The sequence below is a fragment of the Neolamprologus brichardi genome, chromosome 15 (genome assembly GCF_056152115.1).
Source record: "Neolamprologus brichardi isolate AB-2024 chromosome 15, ASM5615211v1, whole genome shotgun sequence".
NCBI classification, from domain to species: Eukaryota; Metazoa; Chordata; class Actinopteri; order Cichliformes; family Cichlidae; genus Neolamprologus; species Neolamprologus brichardi.
The window spans coordinates 819,893-839,946 of NC_142118.1; the positions used below are offsets into that span (position 1 = coordinate 819,893).

The 20,054-nt window shown below is 47.9% G+C and overlaps 1 protein-coding gene across 2 annotated transcripts; it reads right to left on the reverse strand.

Annotated features, from left to right (window-relative positions):
* Positions 1-5: 5 nt before the first annotated feature.
* On the reverse strand, positions 6-19,234 carry fzd3a (frizzled class receptor 3a). 2 transcript variants are annotated; one of them, XM_087852671.1, is made up of 8 exons: positions 19,102-19,234; positions 17,633-18,192; positions 7,985-8,181; positions 5,628-6,090; positions 4,900-5,199; positions 4,339-4,590; positions 2,586-2,734; positions 6-1,506 (listed from the first exon to the last, which is right to left on the reverse strand). In XM_087852671.1, the coding sequence occupies exons 2-8, from the start codon at positions 17,831-17,833 to the stop codon at positions 912-914; spliced, it is 2,157 nt and encodes a 718-aa protein (XP_087708797.1). In that variant the 5' UTR covers positions 17,834-18,192; positions 19,102-19,234; the 3' UTR covers positions 6-911. The 2 variants fall into 2 exon arrangements, with proteins under 2 accessions (XP_087708797.1, XP_087708796.1); XM_087852670.1 differs by having other exon boundaries at positions 6-1,509.
* Between the last annotated feature and the right edge of the window lie 820 nt (positions 19,235-20,054).

Below are 20,054 nucleotides of genomic sequence, written 5' to 3' on the forward strand. Positions count from 1 at the left end.
CAAGCTTCTGATTTCTTTGAAACTTTATTACAAATCACCAACAGGAATTCACTTTTTACATCTATGAACATGTTTTGCCTCTGGAGGAAACGTTGCTCTAACCTTAGTAAGGACACGTTTGCAAACAAGAAATCTGCTCAAAGCGAACGTGTTCGGACGGAAAGGGAAGGTAAGCTTTGTCCGTGCAGCTCCATGAAGGTCGCTGGTGATCTGCTCGAGGTCATTAAATCTGTTGGGTTTGTTCTCTTCGTCATAAGGCAGGAGTTTGGATTCAGCATGTATACTCTGGATTTCAGCCCTTTGGGTTTAAAACAGCAAAGCACAGACTGACATGATTTCCTTGTATCGTTGCAAACGTTACTGCACATGTGCAATAAAAACTCACTAAAATCCAGCTTTTAAAATGCGGTGAAGCTTCTAGAAAGTTCAGCAGACTTAAGCCTTCGTGTGCAGAGCAGCAGGTTCAGGTTCAGCAGAGATATAAAAGCTGTGGAGGATCTGAGAACTTTCAGTCATTTCATCCTCTCACTGAAACCAGTCGCTTCAGTTCTTCTCCTGATTGGCTGCCCCTCATAAATAGAAGAAAACATGGAACAATGAAATCTAAGCCCCGCCCCCACCCCAAAAACCTCCCAAACACTAAAGACTAGAGGACGGAGCTCCAAATGTCTCGTTATCGAAGTCCTTTTATACAAAGAAAGCCGCGTCGTGCGGTCTGGCTCAGTCGTTTGGGTCCAGCGGCGGCGGCGTTCCCTGACTGGGTGGAGTTTAAAAAGATTCACACTGGAGGCTGCGTCATAAAGCTGTGAGGATGTTTAAGGCAAAGATTTCTGTCCCGTGCCCCCCCCCTCTGTAACCAGACCTATCACAGTGGCTGCTCGTCGACATGCTCCTCCTCAGACTCCGCCCCTTCAGGCGGTCGCTCCATCCTCCTCCAGGACTCTGTGGATCCCGTTTCTGGGCACACCGAGAACCGCCGTGGCCCCGCTGCTCAGGTCCCTGATGCTGCTGTGGCGCGACTGGCTCTCAAGCCTGTGGGCGGAGCCGTGGCGCGACAGGCTGTCGAGGTGATTGGTGCTGCAGTGCCTGGACTGCGATTGGTGGTTTAGACGAGGCAGGCTCCCGTAGGGCAGCCGCTCGTCTGCCGCTCTGAAGCTGGAGGCCGTATATCTAAATGGAGAGGAGCAGAAATGAGCCTCGGGGCCGTGCGGGTGGGCGGGGTTAATGAAAGACCGCAACGTCGGGACCCACCTGCCGTCTCGCGAGCGGTGCAGGCTGCCGTGGTAGCTGCTCATCTTGGAGCGGGCGCTGCGCACGGAGCCGGCTCGGCTGGTGCTGGCGCTCGGCGGCTCGTCCAGCATGGCCAGGTGGGTGGAGGAGGCGTGGGTGGAGGTGCCTTGCGTGGATGTGCCCCGTGACTTCCTCACAATGGGGGTGTTGGGATCCCTGAGGAGCAGCTGGGTGAAGTCGGGCTCCTGCAGCACCTGTCGGCTGTCGTTGACCATCCTGCTGCAGCAGGTGGAGGAAGAGGAGGAGGGGAGGGGTGGCAGGGAAAGATGCAGGGTGGAAGGGAGGGAGAGGGGGAAGGTGGAGGGGCGGTGGGTGTGGTAGAAGAGGATTGAGGAATGTGTGGAGCAGGCAAGGGGAGAGGGGGTTAATGCTCTGTTTGGAGGGGGAGTGGTGCAGAGGAGGCGTCACTGCAGGGACACAAAACTGAAGACTGACATCAGGATCATCAGCTCGGCGCTCACGTCCTCACATCAGGATTAATACGTGTGAGACAGTCGCACACTCTGCATTTATAATGTGATAACTAAGCAAACGTGTTTTTATTTCTGACCGTGTGGGAGGAGCTCAGAGCGTCAGCAGCTGAAACAGCCGAGCGCCCATCAGCTGCTGCACGCGCAACACAAAAGAAATGAAATGCAGGTCTCCTTAAAACAATATTTGAATCAGAATATGTGGAAACATTTCAGTTTGCTGTAAAATGTTTGAACTGTGTTTCGAGAAGAGAAGGCGAGTCTTTGTTCAGCGTCTCCATTGACTACAGAACAGACAGGAAGTCCACATTTACAGCACAAACTCCAGTCTGCTGTCTATCTGCACGATGTGCTGTTTCCCCAATATTAGTGTCTCTTTGCTGTTAAATCTATAATTAAATTCTTATTTATCCTGAATAATCAGATCTTATATCACCAAATGATGCTGATGGAGCAGTTTGCTCTCAGGGTCACTTCTGCTTCCTTTTTAAAAGTACAATGGGAACCGGAGCCTTCAGCTTTCAGGCCCCTCGTCTGTGGAACCAGCTCCCAGTTTGGGCGCAGCCACGTGATGTTGCTGATGTTGCTGATGTTGCTGCCACGTCCTGTGTGTCTCATCCAAACTACACTTGGATACTTTTTTAAATTATTATTATTTCATTATTTTTTTATTATTTTGCATCCACAGCTCTGAAGTTAAAACTAAATCAGAGAGATGAAGCTTTGAGTTGTAAATACTGGGACAAACCTCATGTGAGCTTATTTATATTTAGCAACATCAGTTTGAAGCCACACAGACGCCGTCACAGTGCGACACATACGTACTCTTTACGTCTCTTGCCGTGGAAGAAACTGGCCCACTCGAAGCAGGTCTTCTTACTGCCCACCCAGAACACCGAGGGGATTCCCACAATCAGCATCATCAGGTACTTTATGAGGAACAACACCAGGTCGGGGTGACTGGTCTGCTCCACCTGCAACAAACAGAAGAGGGTGGAGTTAGTGCAGTGACACCTCCCCACCCCACCCCCCCGTGCCTTCACAGGTCTTACTGAAGTAAAAAAATATATCATGTACATCATCATCAGTGTTCAGCAGCGTGGAGCCCATCAGTCAGTCTGTGCAAATATCAGCATGAACGAGCTCATTAAGGTGTGTGTGTGTGTGTGTGCGTGTGTGTGTGTGTGTGTGTGTGTGTTCTCCACATCATCACTGTTGCTGATGAGGAACCTTGCTGAGGGCATAAACACAGTGTCATCCATCTCTAACAGACACCAGCACCTCCTCCTGTTTCTGTGCAAACACGCTGCTGCTGCTGTGAAAGGTTTGTGTCTGATGATCCCATCGGGTCAAACGTGAACACAGCGAGCAATAAAAGGTAAAGTAGCGGTGCAGTTACATCCATGCAGGTGCAGAAACAACTTCTGCAGCTTTCCTCACACAGTCCAAAGTCATGCGTGCTAAGCTAACTGTAGCTGCAGATACAGAGCAGCGTCCCAAACTTAACGCGTGTTGTTGTCGGCGTGTAAACGACAGATTTCCTCAGTCACAGTTAAAACGAGGTCATTTATTTCCAGCTGAAGTTTAGCAAAGCGCACAGAGCCACTCTGTCATCAGAGTGCTGCTTCCCGTCCACACAGACGTCGTCATGATGGCCTCGTTATAAGCGAGCCGGGCGGAGAGCCTCGAGGCTCAGGATCCACAGAAGAACTCATTACCGCACAGAGATAAGAGTCTCGATGCACGACTGCAGGCAGCATCCTCATTACAGGCTGTATGACCACAGTCCAGCCGTGTGAGCTCACTGAGCATCTCAGCTCTGCAGAGCGCTCAGCCTGAAGGAGAACGCTCTACATACAAATATAGTTCAGTCGAAGCTTTCTGCTGATGCACGCGTGTGTGAACGCCTACTGAAAAATCTTTACAGCCAGCAGCATCTCTGTAGTGCACTGCAGCGAGTCAGAGCGCACACACAGTGTTTACAGCACAACTTTGCATCACAAACGTCTCGGACACGCAGCTCTTCCCGTGGCTAACAGCGTCATGAGGCTGAGCTCTGACACTTGGAGGTAAAAGTATCAGAGACCAACATCCGAACCTGAGAGTTAAAACGTCTCTTCCACAGTACTGCAGACGATAAACCGTCTGCCTCTGCAACACTGAGCGTCTGAGCAGCGCCGGAGGCGATCGCTGCTGAAACAGAACGAGAGACGTCTGAATTATTAACGGCTCTGTGGGAGGAGCTACGCTGTGCGTGCTGATGCTGGAGGCGCATTACCAAATCGTCTCATATATACCAGCGATCGCAGGTGTGTGTGTGTGCGCACAACGCTGTGATGAACACAGTCTGGTTACATCAGCTCTCCTGATCCTCGATTGTGTAACGGTGAAGAACTCGAACCTGAGAATCAATCAGTGTTCTTTGGGTTTTTATTATTATTGTTGTTATTGTTATTATTGTTATTATTATTATTATTGTTATTATTATTATTGCACCTGCGATTTATAATGTAACTCAAACAATGTGTCATGTATGTGAAACGATCAAACATCTCCATCCGTTGTTATTATTGTTTACCTGGTAGGGACAGGGGATGTGGTAGTCTCTGCACGTCTCCTGGACCCAGGTGGTCTCCCAGACGGGCCTGTAGCTGCTCTCATAAAGGTAGCAGCTCAGGACGGTCAGCAGTGGAACCAGGTAGAGCACGGAGAACACGCCGATACGAATCATGAACTTCACCAGCTTTTCCTGGTTCTCCTTCTCCAGCGGGATCTCCATGCGGACTCTGTTAAGAGCAGCGATACCTGCCAGCAGCAGGACCACGCCCACCTGGAGACACAGACGTGATGTCACACTGACGCTCTGATCGACGACTCGATGAATGAAGAAAAAAGTTTCATTTTATTCGATTTGCAGCATAAACGGATAAATCTGTGCAAGTCGCTGCGCAGAAATGAAAACAAAGGTAAACAGAACAAAAACACGTATTTTGTAAAGTATGAATTCATCTTCAGGTTTCACTCAGACTCGCACGTCTTTCTCATCCCGGCAGTTTTGCAAACTTAAGAACTAGCGACGTGTCGCTGCACAGACACAGCGACAAAAAGTTACAGGACTTCCTGCCACGCTCTTCCTCACCACTACATCCAGTCCCAGCGGCGCCAGCAGGAACCAGCGCAGGGCTGTTAAGTTGTAGAGCCCGACGAAGCAAACGCCACTGATGCCGTCTCCCTCGATCTTGTTCATGGCGAGCAGAGTCACCGTGAGGACGCCGGGGATGCCCCAGGCGCAGGCGTGGAACAGGAGGGCCTTCTTCTCTATAGCCTCACTGCCCCACTTAGGAACAGCAGCGAGGAACCAGGTGATGGTTAAAATGACCCACCACACGCTGCCGGCCACGGTGAAGAAGTAGAGCACCATGAAGAGAAGCGTGCAGGCCTGCCAACGAAGAGAAGAACACAGTGTGTGGATGTGTGCGTGTGCATGTGTGCGTGTGCATGTGTGCGTGTGCATGTGTGCGTGTGGATGTGTGCGTGTGGATGTGTGCGTGTGGATGTGTGCGTGTGGATGTGTGCGTGTGCGTGTGTGCGTGTGGATGTGTGCGTGTGGATGTGTGCGTGTGGATGTGTACGTGTGCATGTGTGCGTGTGGATGTGTGCGTGTGGATGTGTGCGTGTGCGTGTGTGCGTGTGCATGTGTGCGTGTGGATGTGTGCGTGTGCATGTGTGCGTGTGTGCGTGTGCATGTGTGCGTGTGGATGTGTGCGTGTGCATGTGTGCGTGTGGATGTGTACGTGTGCATGTGTGCGTGTGGATGTGTGCGTGTGGAGGAGGAGGAACCAGCAGGGCTGAAGCCCAATCACAGACCTTATTATGGGAGCCCTGAGTCACCGTCGACGCCCTGAACCTCCCAGGACTCGCTGCGTTACAGGAAACTTTGTCCTCCAGCAGGAAGCCCAGGAAGAACACCAGCGACACCATCATGTAGCACACGGCGTAAAATATGATCGGGCGCTCCGGGTAGCGGAATCGCGACACGTCGATGAGGAACGTCAGGAAGGTGAAGAGCGTGGCAGAGAGGCAGACGATGGACACGACTCCGATGAAGTAGCGGGCGAACGTCAGCTCTTCACGTGTGAAGTACATGTTGGGACACGGAGGAGAGCAGTCGCGCACCCCCATGAAGGAGTAACCGAGCTCGGGGCTGATCTTGAGCTCGCGGGGACACCAGAAGCCGTAGTCCCTCTGGACGGAGACGGGGGACTCGGTCGTGTCCGAGCCGGACAGCAGGTCCACGGGGCGGGGGTAGGGCTCGTCGCAGTCTGGGAACCTGAGAGCAGACGAGAGGCGGTGACCTCGGGCAGCTGTTGAGCAACAGGCGACACATGATGGCGGCATAATGGTGCACGCCGTCACAACAATTCAGAAACATTTTCTAGCTGCCAGGCCGGCGTCCTGCAGGCGCAGAGTGAAGCACAAGTTCAGTTTGCAGACACAAACTCGTCTGACACACGTTCACATTCAAGCTAACGACAAACAGGCTAAATGACCCCGATTACGCCACTCATCCAGTTTCATGACGCCCCCTTTGAGACGAGCACGGCTCCCTTTAACGTTTGTGTCTTTTCCTAAACAGCCCGCTAACATGTACGCATCACTTTGAACCAGTGTTGGTCAAGTTACTTGAAAAAAGTAATCAGTAGCTAATTACTGATTACTTCCCCAAAAAGTAATCCAGTTACTTTACTGATTACTTATTTTCAAAAGTAATTAATTACTTAGTTACTTTTTAACAACACGATTTACAACCTGAATAGGTGATAAAGTGATAGATCTTTCAGCCCAATTCTACTTTTTCTACATAATCATCATACAAAATGTAATCAAATGGAAAAGTCTCTTTTTAAAACTTGTTTTATTCGTTTTAATCTTTTAACTTTATGCATCAAGCAAACATTTAATTATCTGCAACATTCTCTGACTGGAAGAAATTAGTTTAACATTGAAACCTATTTTCTGCACATTCCAGCACATAAAATAAAATATTTTGTGTGTTTACACTCAGTCTTTCAAATAGATGCAAGTAAAACACAGCAGAAAATAAATAAAGTCAAAGACTAGCGGTCCTGTTGCTCTATTTTCACCTGTAAAGCAGGAGTGGGGTAGGCGGAGGGTTACCCTGGTGCAGGTGTGCAGCGGTCAGTGGAAGAATCCGCGAGTTTCTCTGTGAGTTTCCCATTACGTCGTAGCTACTCGGTGCTTGTTTGGAAGTTTAGGGGTTTTTTTCACTGTAAAAAGAAGTTTTCTTCCCACGCACAACGGACACTAATGTTTTTGTCACTTTTTATGGAATCAAACTCAAAGTAAGGTCAGTACTTCCACGCTTTAAACGCTGCACGCTCATACTCTCTCTGCACTCGATATATGATCCATTGTTGATCTGCACACAGCTGTTGTCACGAACGTCGCACTCGCTTACGTCACTGTCATGAGACATTCTCGCAAAAAATCACGGTTTTAGTAACGCAGTAACGCAGCGTTCCTACGGGAAAGTAACTGTAATCTAATTACTGTTTTTGCAATAGTAATCCCTTACTTTACTCGTTACTTGAAAAAAGTAATCAGATTACAGTAACGCGTTATCTCTGCTTTCAACACACAGACACGTGCTCGAGTACGACTGTGGACGCCTCTTTGTAGATCCTGAGCATCAAACACTCGCCTGCGTCTCCGTCTGCTCAAACTGATCCCAGAGCAGCAGCTGGGGCAGCGTTAGCATACATGCTGCGGCGTGTACCTGAATGATGTCGTTTACAGAGAGATGAAGATGAACTGAGGACCATATCACCTCCTCTGCTCCCTGCTGTGTTTCTTATTTTTTAAACGTAATAAAAAGTCGTTAATAGTGTGTCTGTGATGTGTGTTTGGGAAACCAGGTTTAAATGTTTTGTGTGTTTGTTGTTCCCACGTCAGCTGTGTTCAACAAAAACAAACAATCGGATTTTTCCACAGAAACAAAAACAGGAAATAAAACATTTTTTGTGGTTACTGAAGCATAAATGCAACGAGGCCACAGTCACATGTTAGCAAATTCGGGGAAACGTAAAAGCTTCAAAGGTGAAGCTACACGTGCAAAACGCTGACTCTACCATCAGAACATAAATCATTTTCAGGATGTTTGCTGGTCTCCTTCCTCCCTCCAGCACTGCTGCTGCTGCACCAACCTGCTGCAGTCCATCTCCTCTGGCCAGCTCACACCAAACATGTCCATCAGCTTGTAGCAGTCGCTCTTGGCCTGCAGACAGAGGCGGCGACACGGCAGCGTGACCCGGCCGTACTCGGTACAAACCGGGGCGTAGAGCGCACACAGGAACATCCTGAGCTCCGGGGAGCACTGCAGGTTCACCATGGGATGGAAAGGCTGCAGGTGGAGACAGAAAGAAGAAGCACGCCAGTGCAGCGTGAGCATTACTCCACCTTCAGAACGGGAGACAGAGACACCAGCCGAGCGTGTGAGGCCAGAAAAACAACTCCGGCCCCTAATAATCCACCCCAATCATCCTGCCCCCCCTCATCCCACAATCTCCACACACACACACACACACACACGCACACGCACACACGCACACACACGCGCACACACACACACACACACACACAGGGCCTTTGTGTTGCAGGCTGGACCACGCTGTGACTGACTGACACACTGGAGCATCATGCTTACACGAACACAAGGAAGTGTATTATCTTCACGTTCACACACACAGACCGACACAATGATGCTCTCACACACATGAACTGTGGGTGCAGGAAGCATCCGTGGGTCCTGCTGCTAATATGCAAATAATCACAAGTTTCCATGCATGTGTGAGCGCACACAGACACGCTGTGGTTTGCAGTTTATGTGTTTGTGTTACAGCAGGAGCCACACCCAAGTCAATCACTAACACACACACACACACACACACACACACACACACACACACACACTGCCCTCCCCCAGATTTTAAAGACAGTTGTGTGTGACAGACAGGAACAGGGAGGGGGGGGGGGGGTTTATTAGAGGAATGATATTAATGTTTAACCAATCAGTGCAGCTTCAACAACGTTACATAAAGTGCAAAGAACACCACATGTCCTGTGTGTGCATGTGTGTGTCTGTGTGTGAGTGTGTGTGTCTGTGTGTGTGTGTGTGTGTGTGCATGTGCATGCGTGTGCATGTGTGTGTGTGTGTGTGTGCATGTGCATGCGTGTGCATGTGTGTGTGTGCATGTGTGTGTGTGTGGCTTAGTGTTTCTGCGCAGTGTACCAGGGGCACGGAGAAAAGCTGTCGTACCATAGGCACGAGGAGTGTGTGTGTGTGTACCAATCAGAATCTTGTTGTCATTACATTGTAACAGATTTCAGATGTTAGACAAACTCAGCTGTGTCGTCTCCTGTCCATCACTGATCAGCAAACACAGCAATAAAAATGAAACATGTCCAAATCCGGCTGTTTGGGGATGAATCTCTCAGAGCAGCGATGATGACGCAGGACTTTGTCACCTTAACTGCAATCAGATTTAAACACTGTTCCCACCGTACGCCTGCACCACGGCGCCGTCTCCTGCTCGCCTGCCACACATGTGACGTGCTTCTGTAAAAGGATTAGAGTGGGCGTTCGCCCCTCACAGCACAAAGCACCCACGTCCGTGCAGCTTTTGGCAGCGCCTCGTTCATATTGCTCTTCCTGGCGTTGACGGCTTTGGGCTGCGTGGGATCAGCGATAGACGGCGCGATGACACAGATTTATGGTCGAGTCGTAGCTCAGCACAGCATACGCTCTCTGAGAGCATCGCCCGTCGTAACTGAGCTCAACCAGCCGACGGTGCGCACAAATGGAGTCATCGCGTTTCACGAGCTCCACCGTGTAATGACACGAGCACTCGCTATGAGCCGCTTCAAACGCGATCCGCCTTAAACCTGATCCGTTACTGCAGGTTCATGATACAACCATGAATGGTCGTCACAGATCATCATGTAGAAAGCTCTGACCCCGCGTGCACCGAGGCTGTGTGGCTGGTTACCGCTGACAGATACTTTAGTATCGGCTGCAGCTTCCTGACGATCGTGTTACAGCTGCAGTCAGGGACAACAGGGAGGCTGCTTATTCTCTGGAGGAATAACAGCAGAAAATCCTGAATGTAGCACGAGAGGGAAACGGGCGCTACTGCTGTGGTCGGCCCTCCTGTGACTCGCGTTGCGTGCTGCTGCCAGCGAGCAGTCCTGTGACATCTATTACTTCATCAGCGATGCCCTGTAAACACGGCTGAACCACTCAAACATGATCTAATGCAGCGCAAGTGAGTTTGCATCTTCGCTCTTTTCTCCCGGTTGATTCCCGTGGGCCACTGCTGCGCTCCACAGCACACAATGTACCACACGGGACGGCGCTACAAAGGGAGACGCCAAGGGCCAAAGCCGAGTCACTATGCAGGCGACCAGGATGATCTACTAAAGAAAAAACACATTCATCCGTCTTCCTATCATCTCGCCATTTTTCTATTTTTGTGCTCTTCCACCCTCGCCCCCCCCTCCTGCCCTTTTATCCCTCCCGCAACTCCTTGCGTGTCCGTTTAGTCTCTTTATGACAGTCGACCCATCATGTGAGCCACTGAGCAGGACTGAGCCCGTGGATGGTACATCCACACAATCAGTAGCAACACGAGACCGCGTGGAGCCCTCACACTCTCCACGGGGTTTAGTGTTAATGGCCACAGCAGAAACAGCTGGTGAACCACTGGCCAGAAGCTCGTGGTGCAGCTTTCCTCCCCAGAGTCGGCGATGTGAGGAGAATCGAGCGTGTAATACTCAACTGTGTGGATGCTGAAAGCCTGCAGGGCCGGCGGCATGCTAATGTAGCCTCAGCTTCCATCCTGCTGCTGCAGTCAGTATGGACCCATGGCAGTTTATTTGATTTTTGATCTCTGAAAATGTGGAATAACGTGTCCTTCTAGAAACACACACAGACGTGTCTGCCAGTCGCTGAAAAATGGTGCAAAGCAAGGCCAACAAACAGCCAATGAGGGGATGAATGCAGATATAAGAGGCTGATCTGCTGCACAGGTTACAAACATTATTAGTTAGAATCAAATGTGTTTCTCTGAAAACAACCTTGTTGTGAGTAATTCTAACAGTAACACTGAAAACTTGCTCAGTGACATCTGTCACACTGAGCCGGCTCTGTCCCGCATAAGGATGCAAGAAAAGATCACAAGGACCCAAAATGTTCTTTTCAAATTTAGCAACAGCGTCACTGTTTTTCCTCTTTGACACATAAATAATGGTAGCAGGATATTCCTCATGTTTTTAAATCTGATGGTTTAAAAACCTTCGTTATCTCCATAGTAACCATCGGGCCTAAAATCTATTGTTATTGTTTTCTTGTTCTGTACCTGCTCAGAGAAACAAATCTCCTCCTTATTAAAAAAACTCTGACTCTCCGAAACACATTTGTTATGAGTCAGCATGAGGATCAGTCAGCGGGGTCGGACCGCCTCAGCTGGGACGGTGCGTCGGCAGGCAGTGTCGCTGACTGATGGCGTCCCGCAGCGGTTAATGCTGAAGCAGAGACCTGCACGCTGTCCTGCAGCTGCACTTTCCCATCCTGTGGAGTTTATTTTGTTATCCAGAGAAAAGAAGGTGATCAGGACACAGCAGTTGATGTCAGCGTCCGGTGACCGCTGCTTGCTTAATCAGTAAATAATAGGGGTGGGGGGAAAAATGGATACTGTGTAGCATGGTGATATTTTGTTTGCTAATAATGTATGGATACAGGGACAGCAGAAATCGATATTTTGTTACAAAAAAGGTTTTTGTGCTCTGACTTCAGAGCATGTTGATCCTTTTTCTGAGCAAGAATCCTGACATTCCTTCACTGTCCAAATGTGTTTAACTTGTTTTTGGCAGCAATAAACATGACAGTTTACTTATTTTAATTTAAGACATGTTTTATTTTAATTAAGTTTAAAACTTTTTTATTTAATGTAAAATTATATTTTGTTTTAATTTACTTTCAAATTCTTCAGTTGCTGAAGGGGCTGCATAGTTTTCATAAACTGCATAGTTCAGAATAGCTATAATTGTACCAGATGGTTGTTCAGTTAAGTTGGACTAGACTGTAATACAAACCGTTCAGTTTGTCAACAATCAAACTGAAATGAGAGAAAGACTGAGTGTGAGACTTTGATATTAGAGAAAATGAATATTGATAAAGTTTACCTTTATGTACAGAATCTGAATATCGCAAAATATTTTAAAAAATTGCAATAATATTGTATCGTGGGATGTATGGTGATTCCCACCTCTAGTAAATAACCAAATCTCACATCGAACTGAGGCGAAGAACAGGAGCAACATCTCTAATAATCGTGCTTCCTGGGACGTGTAGTGAAAGTGCATATTTGCATATTTCTGTGCTAAACCTCTGATCTTAAACGCAGCAGCCTTTGAAGAACCGGGAAAAACAGCCGTGACCTCAGCTTCACCTCTGCAGCGCGGACACCATCCAGCATGTTCTGAATCAGATTACGATGAAAGTTATCTAAGATTAATATATTAATTATGAACACAGCCTAGTATGCCTAATGCTTTTCATGAACCTCCTAGGACCTGCCGTCCACTTATGAGGATGTTGCGTCTGTTTTATCTAAATTAAAAACGAATGTCCTCGTGTGTCTCTTTGTTCTTAGAAACAAAAATCAGGTAAAATAATAAATCTGGTGATTCTTTGTTTTTACAATCAGCCCAAATATCAAAGAGAAATTAAAAATGCTGCTGAGGAAGAGTTCAGCTCTCAGGAGGTTAAAGGCTGGTGTGACTGATGAATCGCTGACAGCGACGCCCACTGTGGACGCCCACTGTGGACGCCCACTGTGGACGACTGGTCCTTTAAAAAAATATCTCCTAGTCACCTCTCTTCCCATCTCCCCCCTTATCCTCACTCTTTATCCCCCTTTCTCCTCTGCTGCCATTCCAATTCTCCAAATTTCAAAGCTCAGCGCCATGGTGATGAGCGATGCATCACCGGAGCGGAGGTGGAGGAGGAGGAGGAGGAGGAGGGAGGAGAGCGGGGCTCGAGGAGGTCAGGGTGCAGGGCGGAGGGGACCACCTCCCGCGAGGCGAGAAAGCCTCCGCTCCCTTTGTTAACGGCACAATTGGGACCGTTTCCTGGGCAACGGGTGAGTCCTGCGTAGGGGGAGGGGGAGGACAAAAGAGGTGGGGGAGGAGGGTGAGAGACCGGGTGAGCGAGAGAGGACGAATGGGCAGAGTCGTTCACTCCGAAGACAGTTTGAGAACACACACACAGACACACACACACACACACACACACACTGAGAGGTTGCTGTGCTTCACTGCCAATAAACACGGTGTTGGACATTAGATAAAACAAGAGGCTCTTTTATAGGCCAGGTCACGCTGGGTTTATCAGACCATGTTGTGTGTCTGTGTGTGTGTGTGTGTGTGTGTGTGTGTGTGTGTGTGTGTGTGTGTGTGTGTGTGATCAGCTGGGATACATCTTTACTAACATAACAAGCCTGTTAAAACGTGCCAGAGTGCACAAAAAAGTACTCTGTACACACACACACACACACACACACACACACACACACAGACACACACACACACACACACACACACACACACACACACACACACACACACACAGACACACACACACCTCAGCTCTCCCTTACATCCATTCAGGCGGAGCAGGGTGGAGCATCTGGGTTATTCTTCAGTCTGTAACACGACTCAGTTTATCTGCACTTGTTGTAAACCTGAGACAACAGCAGGCTGATCTGAGGAGGAAACGAGTGAGTCTGAGCAGATTCAGAGCCGGACGCTGATCATTCTTTGTGTAGCTTTTGTGTTATTGCTTCATTCGACACGCAATAACACAAAAGACGTGACAAAACAAAGGTTATGATAACCTAGAAACAGCTCGTGTGTCTAATTTCTACTACAGTCAGCACATTTCCACCACGCAGTGACTCCTAATCTCGATGCTTCGGATTCACGTAAACAACAGTTATCCATCTAATGCCATTAACATCTTCAGTCGGCCCGACCGTTGCGTGGTCCATCTGGCCGTGACGGTCACATGACTCTGACCATTGTGAAAGCCGCTGCTGTGGCTCCATCCCTGATCTGCTTGAAAGCTTCTGCTAAATATAAGAGAAACCCTCCAAAAGCAGCTGCATTTGCCATAAACTGATATTTCACTGTTAGAATATCTGCCAAACGTCCCCCAAGAATATCTGGGCGCTCGTTTTAGCGTTTGTTCATCTTATTTTGACATTCTTTGGTTTTGTTGAGTCCTCAGTATCATTCAGCTCCTTCTTTCTAGAGAAAATCTCCAAACAAAAGATCCAAGTGCTCCAGTTTGAGCCTGAAGCTCGTCCTTCTCCTCCAGACTCTGCAGCAGGTTGGAGAAACTTCTAGCGCATTAAACGATGCATAAATGCAGAAGAGTAGGACTTATAAACGACCTTAACCAAAGAAAAGTAATATGATCATCACCGAGCGGCGAACGCCATCTGCTCTGCAGGCCGAGGACAGTTCATAGCAGCGTAATTGATTTCCTGTGATGGGCCCACACTGCTTCATATTCATCAGTGTGCAGCTTTCTCTAAATGCGGGGATTTGGGCCCAGTCCTTTCTCTCTTTTTGTGGTGCCAGTCAAATCCGCCACGCTCTCAGTTATGCTATGCGACTGTGGCACAGTGTCATTGTGACACAGGAACAGCCGATTCCCGAGCCCCGAGGCCGCCGTCCCACTTCAGCTGCGAGGTCATACGGCGGTCAGCGGTGACGGATCGAGTGAGGATGAACACGGGAACATTAAAATCCATTTTAAATTGTGTGGTTTGTGTTACATCCTGTTCACGGCTGTAGAAAATAAAATTTCTGTCTGTGAAAAGCTCTGCACAGACCGGACACGCCAAAGAAACTAAAGTCATTAAAGTTCAGTTTGTCTCTATCGGAGCTTATGAGATCGTGACAAATTGTCCTACTTTCCTAAAACACTAAAATCTTGAACAAAAATACTTAAAAAGCAAGACATGAAAAGGGAACCACAAAGACTCTTCAGGGGGTTCGAACAAAAACTGTAAGAACGGCAGGCGTTGGTTCTCATCCAACTCCCAGTTTCTCCACGGCGAGGCATTCATCATCCTTATCACGCCTATTCAGCGGACCTAATTCTCTTTAAAATCAACTGTCAATTCTCATTTGGCTGCCCTCGACGTCTCGCAGGCTTTGAATTCTCCCACGAGCTGATCTGCGGCGAGTTATCTGGGAAACAAGAGCCAAGACTGGGCTCCGTGGTTTTGGAGCCTGTTGGGTTTCCGTGTGTTTTCCAACCCGAACAAGCACTAAAAGAGACTTAATTGTGAAGCCATGACCAATCAAAGTGAACACCGTCTAAACCAGAAGCGCCTCTCTCTCCTTGCTGCGACACACACCCACTGATTAGGCGTAAAAAGCTAACCTGACCTCAAACAACAAGCAGCTGGTAACATTTAATCAGTTTGAAAGCACCGCTGCACGGCGGGAACGGTGCTGGTACGAGCGTCGTGGGACCAGTTTCATCTTTCCCAAACATGAGGTCGAACGTGACCACAGCTGTGACGCTGCGAGCTCCCACAGCCGGCCCGTTAAAGTTACATAACCTCTCCTCAGCGCGTGTCTACACAGCGCCGTGAACCACAGCGGGCACAGACGCACAGATGGTCGGCAGAGTGCTGCACATCCGCTACGCCGGGCAGGGCGGGGCCGGGCGAGGTTGAAGGGTTAAAGTGACGCAGAGAGAGGGAGCAAAGGGCGCGTGATGCGGGCATCGATAAACTAAACGCAGGCGGGCAGAGAGCTGAGCCAACTCTCTAATTACTCGACAGACAGAACTTCACGAGGGATCGGCCGCCATAAAGGGCGGGATTAACTTAATGAAGCGATGCATCTGTTCCGTGCTCCATCTTTTAGCAGCCATGACAACAGCGAGCTGCTGTGGATGGTCAGTCTGTGGATTATCCACGAGGCTGAAAGCACAACCCAAAGCAACGAAGCTCCGTTTCCTTAAAGCCTGCTCGGTTGGCTCGCTGCTCAAAGCCTGTTATATAAAATAGCAGCTGACTGTCAACAGGCCAGATGTGCGGTTCAAACCCACCACGCCCTGTTAATCGCTGGCGTTTTAATAATTCTCTGTTCTCAGGGCCCAAAGGGACAAAACTAAACCTTCATTGTCTGCTTAATGTTTTGTGATACACTCCCAGCAGCTAGATGGGCCACGTTTAAGTAGGCTGGCACCTCCTCAGCACACACACAGCTGATCATGCTGACACTATCGAGCTGCTCGTGTCCACGCGAGCAGAAAGTGTGCCACGCACACCGAATCACTCATTTCACATGTATGACACACATATGAATCTGCTCTCAAAACGTTGTGTCAAACGCAGAGAAAGGACCGAGGAAAGGAGGCAGGTTATCAACACTGTGGACGCTGACGGGAAGCCCAACGGGCTCTGAAGACAACACGAGTGACCGGACTCACAAACATCACACGGCTCAGATCCAAACCTGTTTAACAGACCCCGCCCCTTTCACAGCAGTAACAGAAGAACTAAAAGGCTGAAGCCAACATAGAGTAACTACGGTGTGTGAAACACTCATCGATCACCAAAAAGGTTCAGATTTCATCTTTAGAAGAAGAGCAGTGAGAACAAATCCATGAGAACAACAACAAACATTCAAATCGCTTGAACCCAACATGTGACGTAGGACTGTGCAGGTACGAGTACAGGTGAACACACAGTGAACTTACAGCGAGCATCACCTGTGGCTCACTACATCCAGGCAGCTCTGTTAGCTAAAAACTCAGCTGTGTGTGAAGCGTCTCAGTGATCAGGTCGTCGTAGCCTCGGAAAGAAACTGGACTGAAAATGTGGGAAAGAAGCTCCTCAGATGAGGGACTGTTTCATGCTGTTGGCTACTTGGGCTGATTGATCTGATCGATCCAACAATAACTGAAGCTCATATATGAAATCCTCCATCATACTCTTATACTGTGTGAGGCAGTTATCACAGCTCACAGTCAGAACAGCTCCACTGGCCGGCAGATCTGATTAAAATAACAATAACACTGTTCATGTGCTGTAACATACTGTTTCACATATAAATCTAATTATTGCTTTTTGTGCAAATTCTTGAAGGGATTTAAACCTTTTCAACAGCAGCTTTACTCACCACTGTTACACTGTTACAATTACAAAATGTTTTAAGCATTTTTAAATGTTTCAAAATGTAAACTCGTAAATGTTGAAAACATTAAAACTATTAAAGGCATTTGTGATCAAATCCAAAGTTAGCGTATCCAACACTGACAGCGCAGCTTCATGAAAAATCTAGAAATAAAATATAACATTTAAAAATATATAAACTGTGTTAAAAACATACAGATTTCTTTATTGTACAGTTTTTACATATTGGATAAAATATATTCTATTATATTCTATTATCCTTTATTTTAATTTAATAGCTGTTGTGAGTGTGACTGGTTTTTTGGAGGGGGGGTAAATTTTATTTTAACATATTTTATTTTTTTAAATTATAAATTTATTATAATATAGTGAAGAGCAAATTTTTTAAATGAATCGCATGAATTTTGCTGCTGTCAGAGTTTGAGCGCCATAACTGTGATTCCTTTTGTTTATATACGTGTGTGTGTGTGTGTGTGTGTGTGTGTGTGTGTGTGTGTGTGTGTGTGTGTGTGTGTGTGTGTGTGTGTGGATAGATAGTTTGTCTTTCTCAGATCACATGGCAGCGATGTACCGTACCTCCATGGCGAGAGCAGCAGTTTGCTGGTCGTAGTGGTTCAGGACGTTGGGCATGAAGGTGGAGTTGTAGGGCAGCCCCTGACACATGCGCAGGGTGATGGGCTCACAGGTGAACAGACTGTGGCTCCCGGCCACGGCATCCATGGGGACGGCGACACACACGGTCAGCATGGACACGGAAAGCACCCACAGCAGATCCATGATCCGTACGGGAGAAAAGAAGCAAGACCCAGGAGACGACGGCTCACGGAGAGGGCTCGAGCCCCGTCAGCATCGTGGGCTTTTAACCAGGAAGTGGGAAAAATGACCAGACTTAAGGACTATCTGTGTGCCCCTTCCTCCTCGTTAGATCACAGAGAAACACCATGGGCTGGGCAGCGTAATCCAACAGGGCCAATTTGGCTGCATCCATCACCATGACTACACTGAGTCACAGGGCCTCCATCACCTAGGTGATGCTGTGGTCCTTTAATATGCTGAAAACACTCCTCCGTCTCCTGCCTTCACAGACGGCGATGATGCTGGAGGAAATATGATCCCCTGTGGAAACGATGCTCTGCCTGCAATCAGAAGAATACAGTACAGCAGCTTGTAAATGTAAACAGTTAGACATTAGTGGTCCGTTAATTACAACAAGTGCAAACCAAAAGGAAACCTTTTAACTGAAAAATTGGAGTAATTGTAAGCGGAGCAGCAACACAAACGGCTGCTTTCCAGGTCACTAACTATGGCTGGGTTCTGCCCATCAATGCCCACATTAAATGCATTATTAAACAGCAATAGATCCTTAAAACCCAGTGAATAAATAAGCAAATGAGCGAGTATTTAAAGAGATTTACTCTGTTATTACTTCTGTAGTAATAACAGTGGTAATAGCAGCAGTCGACACCTCCCACCATTATTAATATTATTATTTTACTCTGCTATCTGCACTAATCACAGCTCAGAAACTGTTTAAGTCATTTATTAAAGTTATTTATTTATAGAGCACATTTTTATCCATCGCTGCAGCACACACCCTTCCCAGCCCCGCACCTTTCCCCGCGACCAACACGTCAAACACGGTCTCTGCTCCGTCGCACCTGCCGGTGTCTAACCCGGGCCGCACTTCAACTTTCATTATTACCGCGACACCAGCGCGTCCATTAGCCTACCTGTGCGTCAGCGCTAACGGGCTCCTCCTATAGCTCCTCGCCGGGACTCGGACACTAATTGCGGCTCATAAACGGGAGTGTAGCTGCCGAGCGTTACACGGAGGCTCGTCGCGGTTCCCGCTGAAACTGAAAACGAGCGACCTGAGCCGAGAGAAGCGTGAACGCGGCGCGGCGCAGACAAAAGATGACGGTTAGTTCATCCTGACTCACGGTAACCGCTCCGCACCGGTGCATTCAGTCACCGAGCCGGGCGGCAGCGGAGGTGGTGGTCTACGAGTAACACGTCCACACCCGCTGAATTTAACGCAACTTTACCTGAAGGCTGTCCGCAAAATTCGGGGAGTAAGCGGGGTCTTCGCCGCTCCTCGAGTTGGTAACAATGACTGAATGTCCCTCCACCAGCACCCTCCTCTCCTCCTCTTGTCCTCTTCCTCCGTCCTCCCCCGCTCTCCCCCCTCTAACAGAGCGACAAGTGCGCGAGACTTTTTTAACGGCTTCCGCTACGGACTACCAAATTAAAAGCCTCTTCAACAAACGCCCGACTTCGTGGAAGCCAAAACACGACTACAGTTACCTTTAGTCGAGCTGAATACACATGAAAGAAGCGATGTTTGCCCAATTTATTGCAACATACAAAAATATAAAAACTATTTTTAGTTTAACAATAAAAGTTAAAAGTGTTGAAAATTGTGCTTAAATGATTTATATTTGATATGACAACAACTCAGCCTGAACTCCCAGAGTCAAGCTTTCTTGTCATTTCTTTAAATATCTTCAGGAATAGTTGTCAGGCTTCTTGAAGGACATTCAAATAAGGGCGTAATTTCCAGGGGGGTTATGACCCCCCTCCCAATAATCAGACCCAACCAATATAAGCCCCCCAATAAAATTATGAATTATCTTGCATTGATAGGCTGTTGATTTTCTTTACTCATTTCAATAAAAATAGTTTCATGTTTAATCATCTGAATGTACCCAGATTTATTCATTTTGTTAGACAGAGGTCTTGCGTTTCTATCCAGGTATGTTTTTCCTGCATTGGCAGTGTGTTTGGGATCAGATTCTTTCCACCTGGGACTGCATGGTGGATGAAAACTCGATGGTGCTTTTCTGTGTTCATAATTCAATCAGTTTTGACAAGATCTCCAACAGCACTGTCTGAAAAGCAGCCCCAAACCACGACAGAGCCTCCACTGTTTTAAACATGGTTGTAGAGACTTCTTCTTGTACCTCTTTCCTGATGACCCCTCGACACACTGATTAATCCA

Coding starts and splice junctions, on each gene's coding strand:
- fzd3a (XM_087852670.1), bottom strand. CDS start 17,833: ATGGATCTGCTGTGGGTGCTTTCCGTGTCCATGCTGACCGTGTGTGTC. Junction 6,091..7,984: donor GAGGAGATGGACTGCAGCAG/GTTGGTGCAGCA, acceptor GTCTGCTCTCAG/GTTCCCAGACTGCGACGAGC. Junction 1,510..2,585: donor CACGGCAAGAGACGTAAAGA/GTACGTATGTGT, acceptor CACCTGCTGCAG/CAGGATGGTCAACGACAGCC.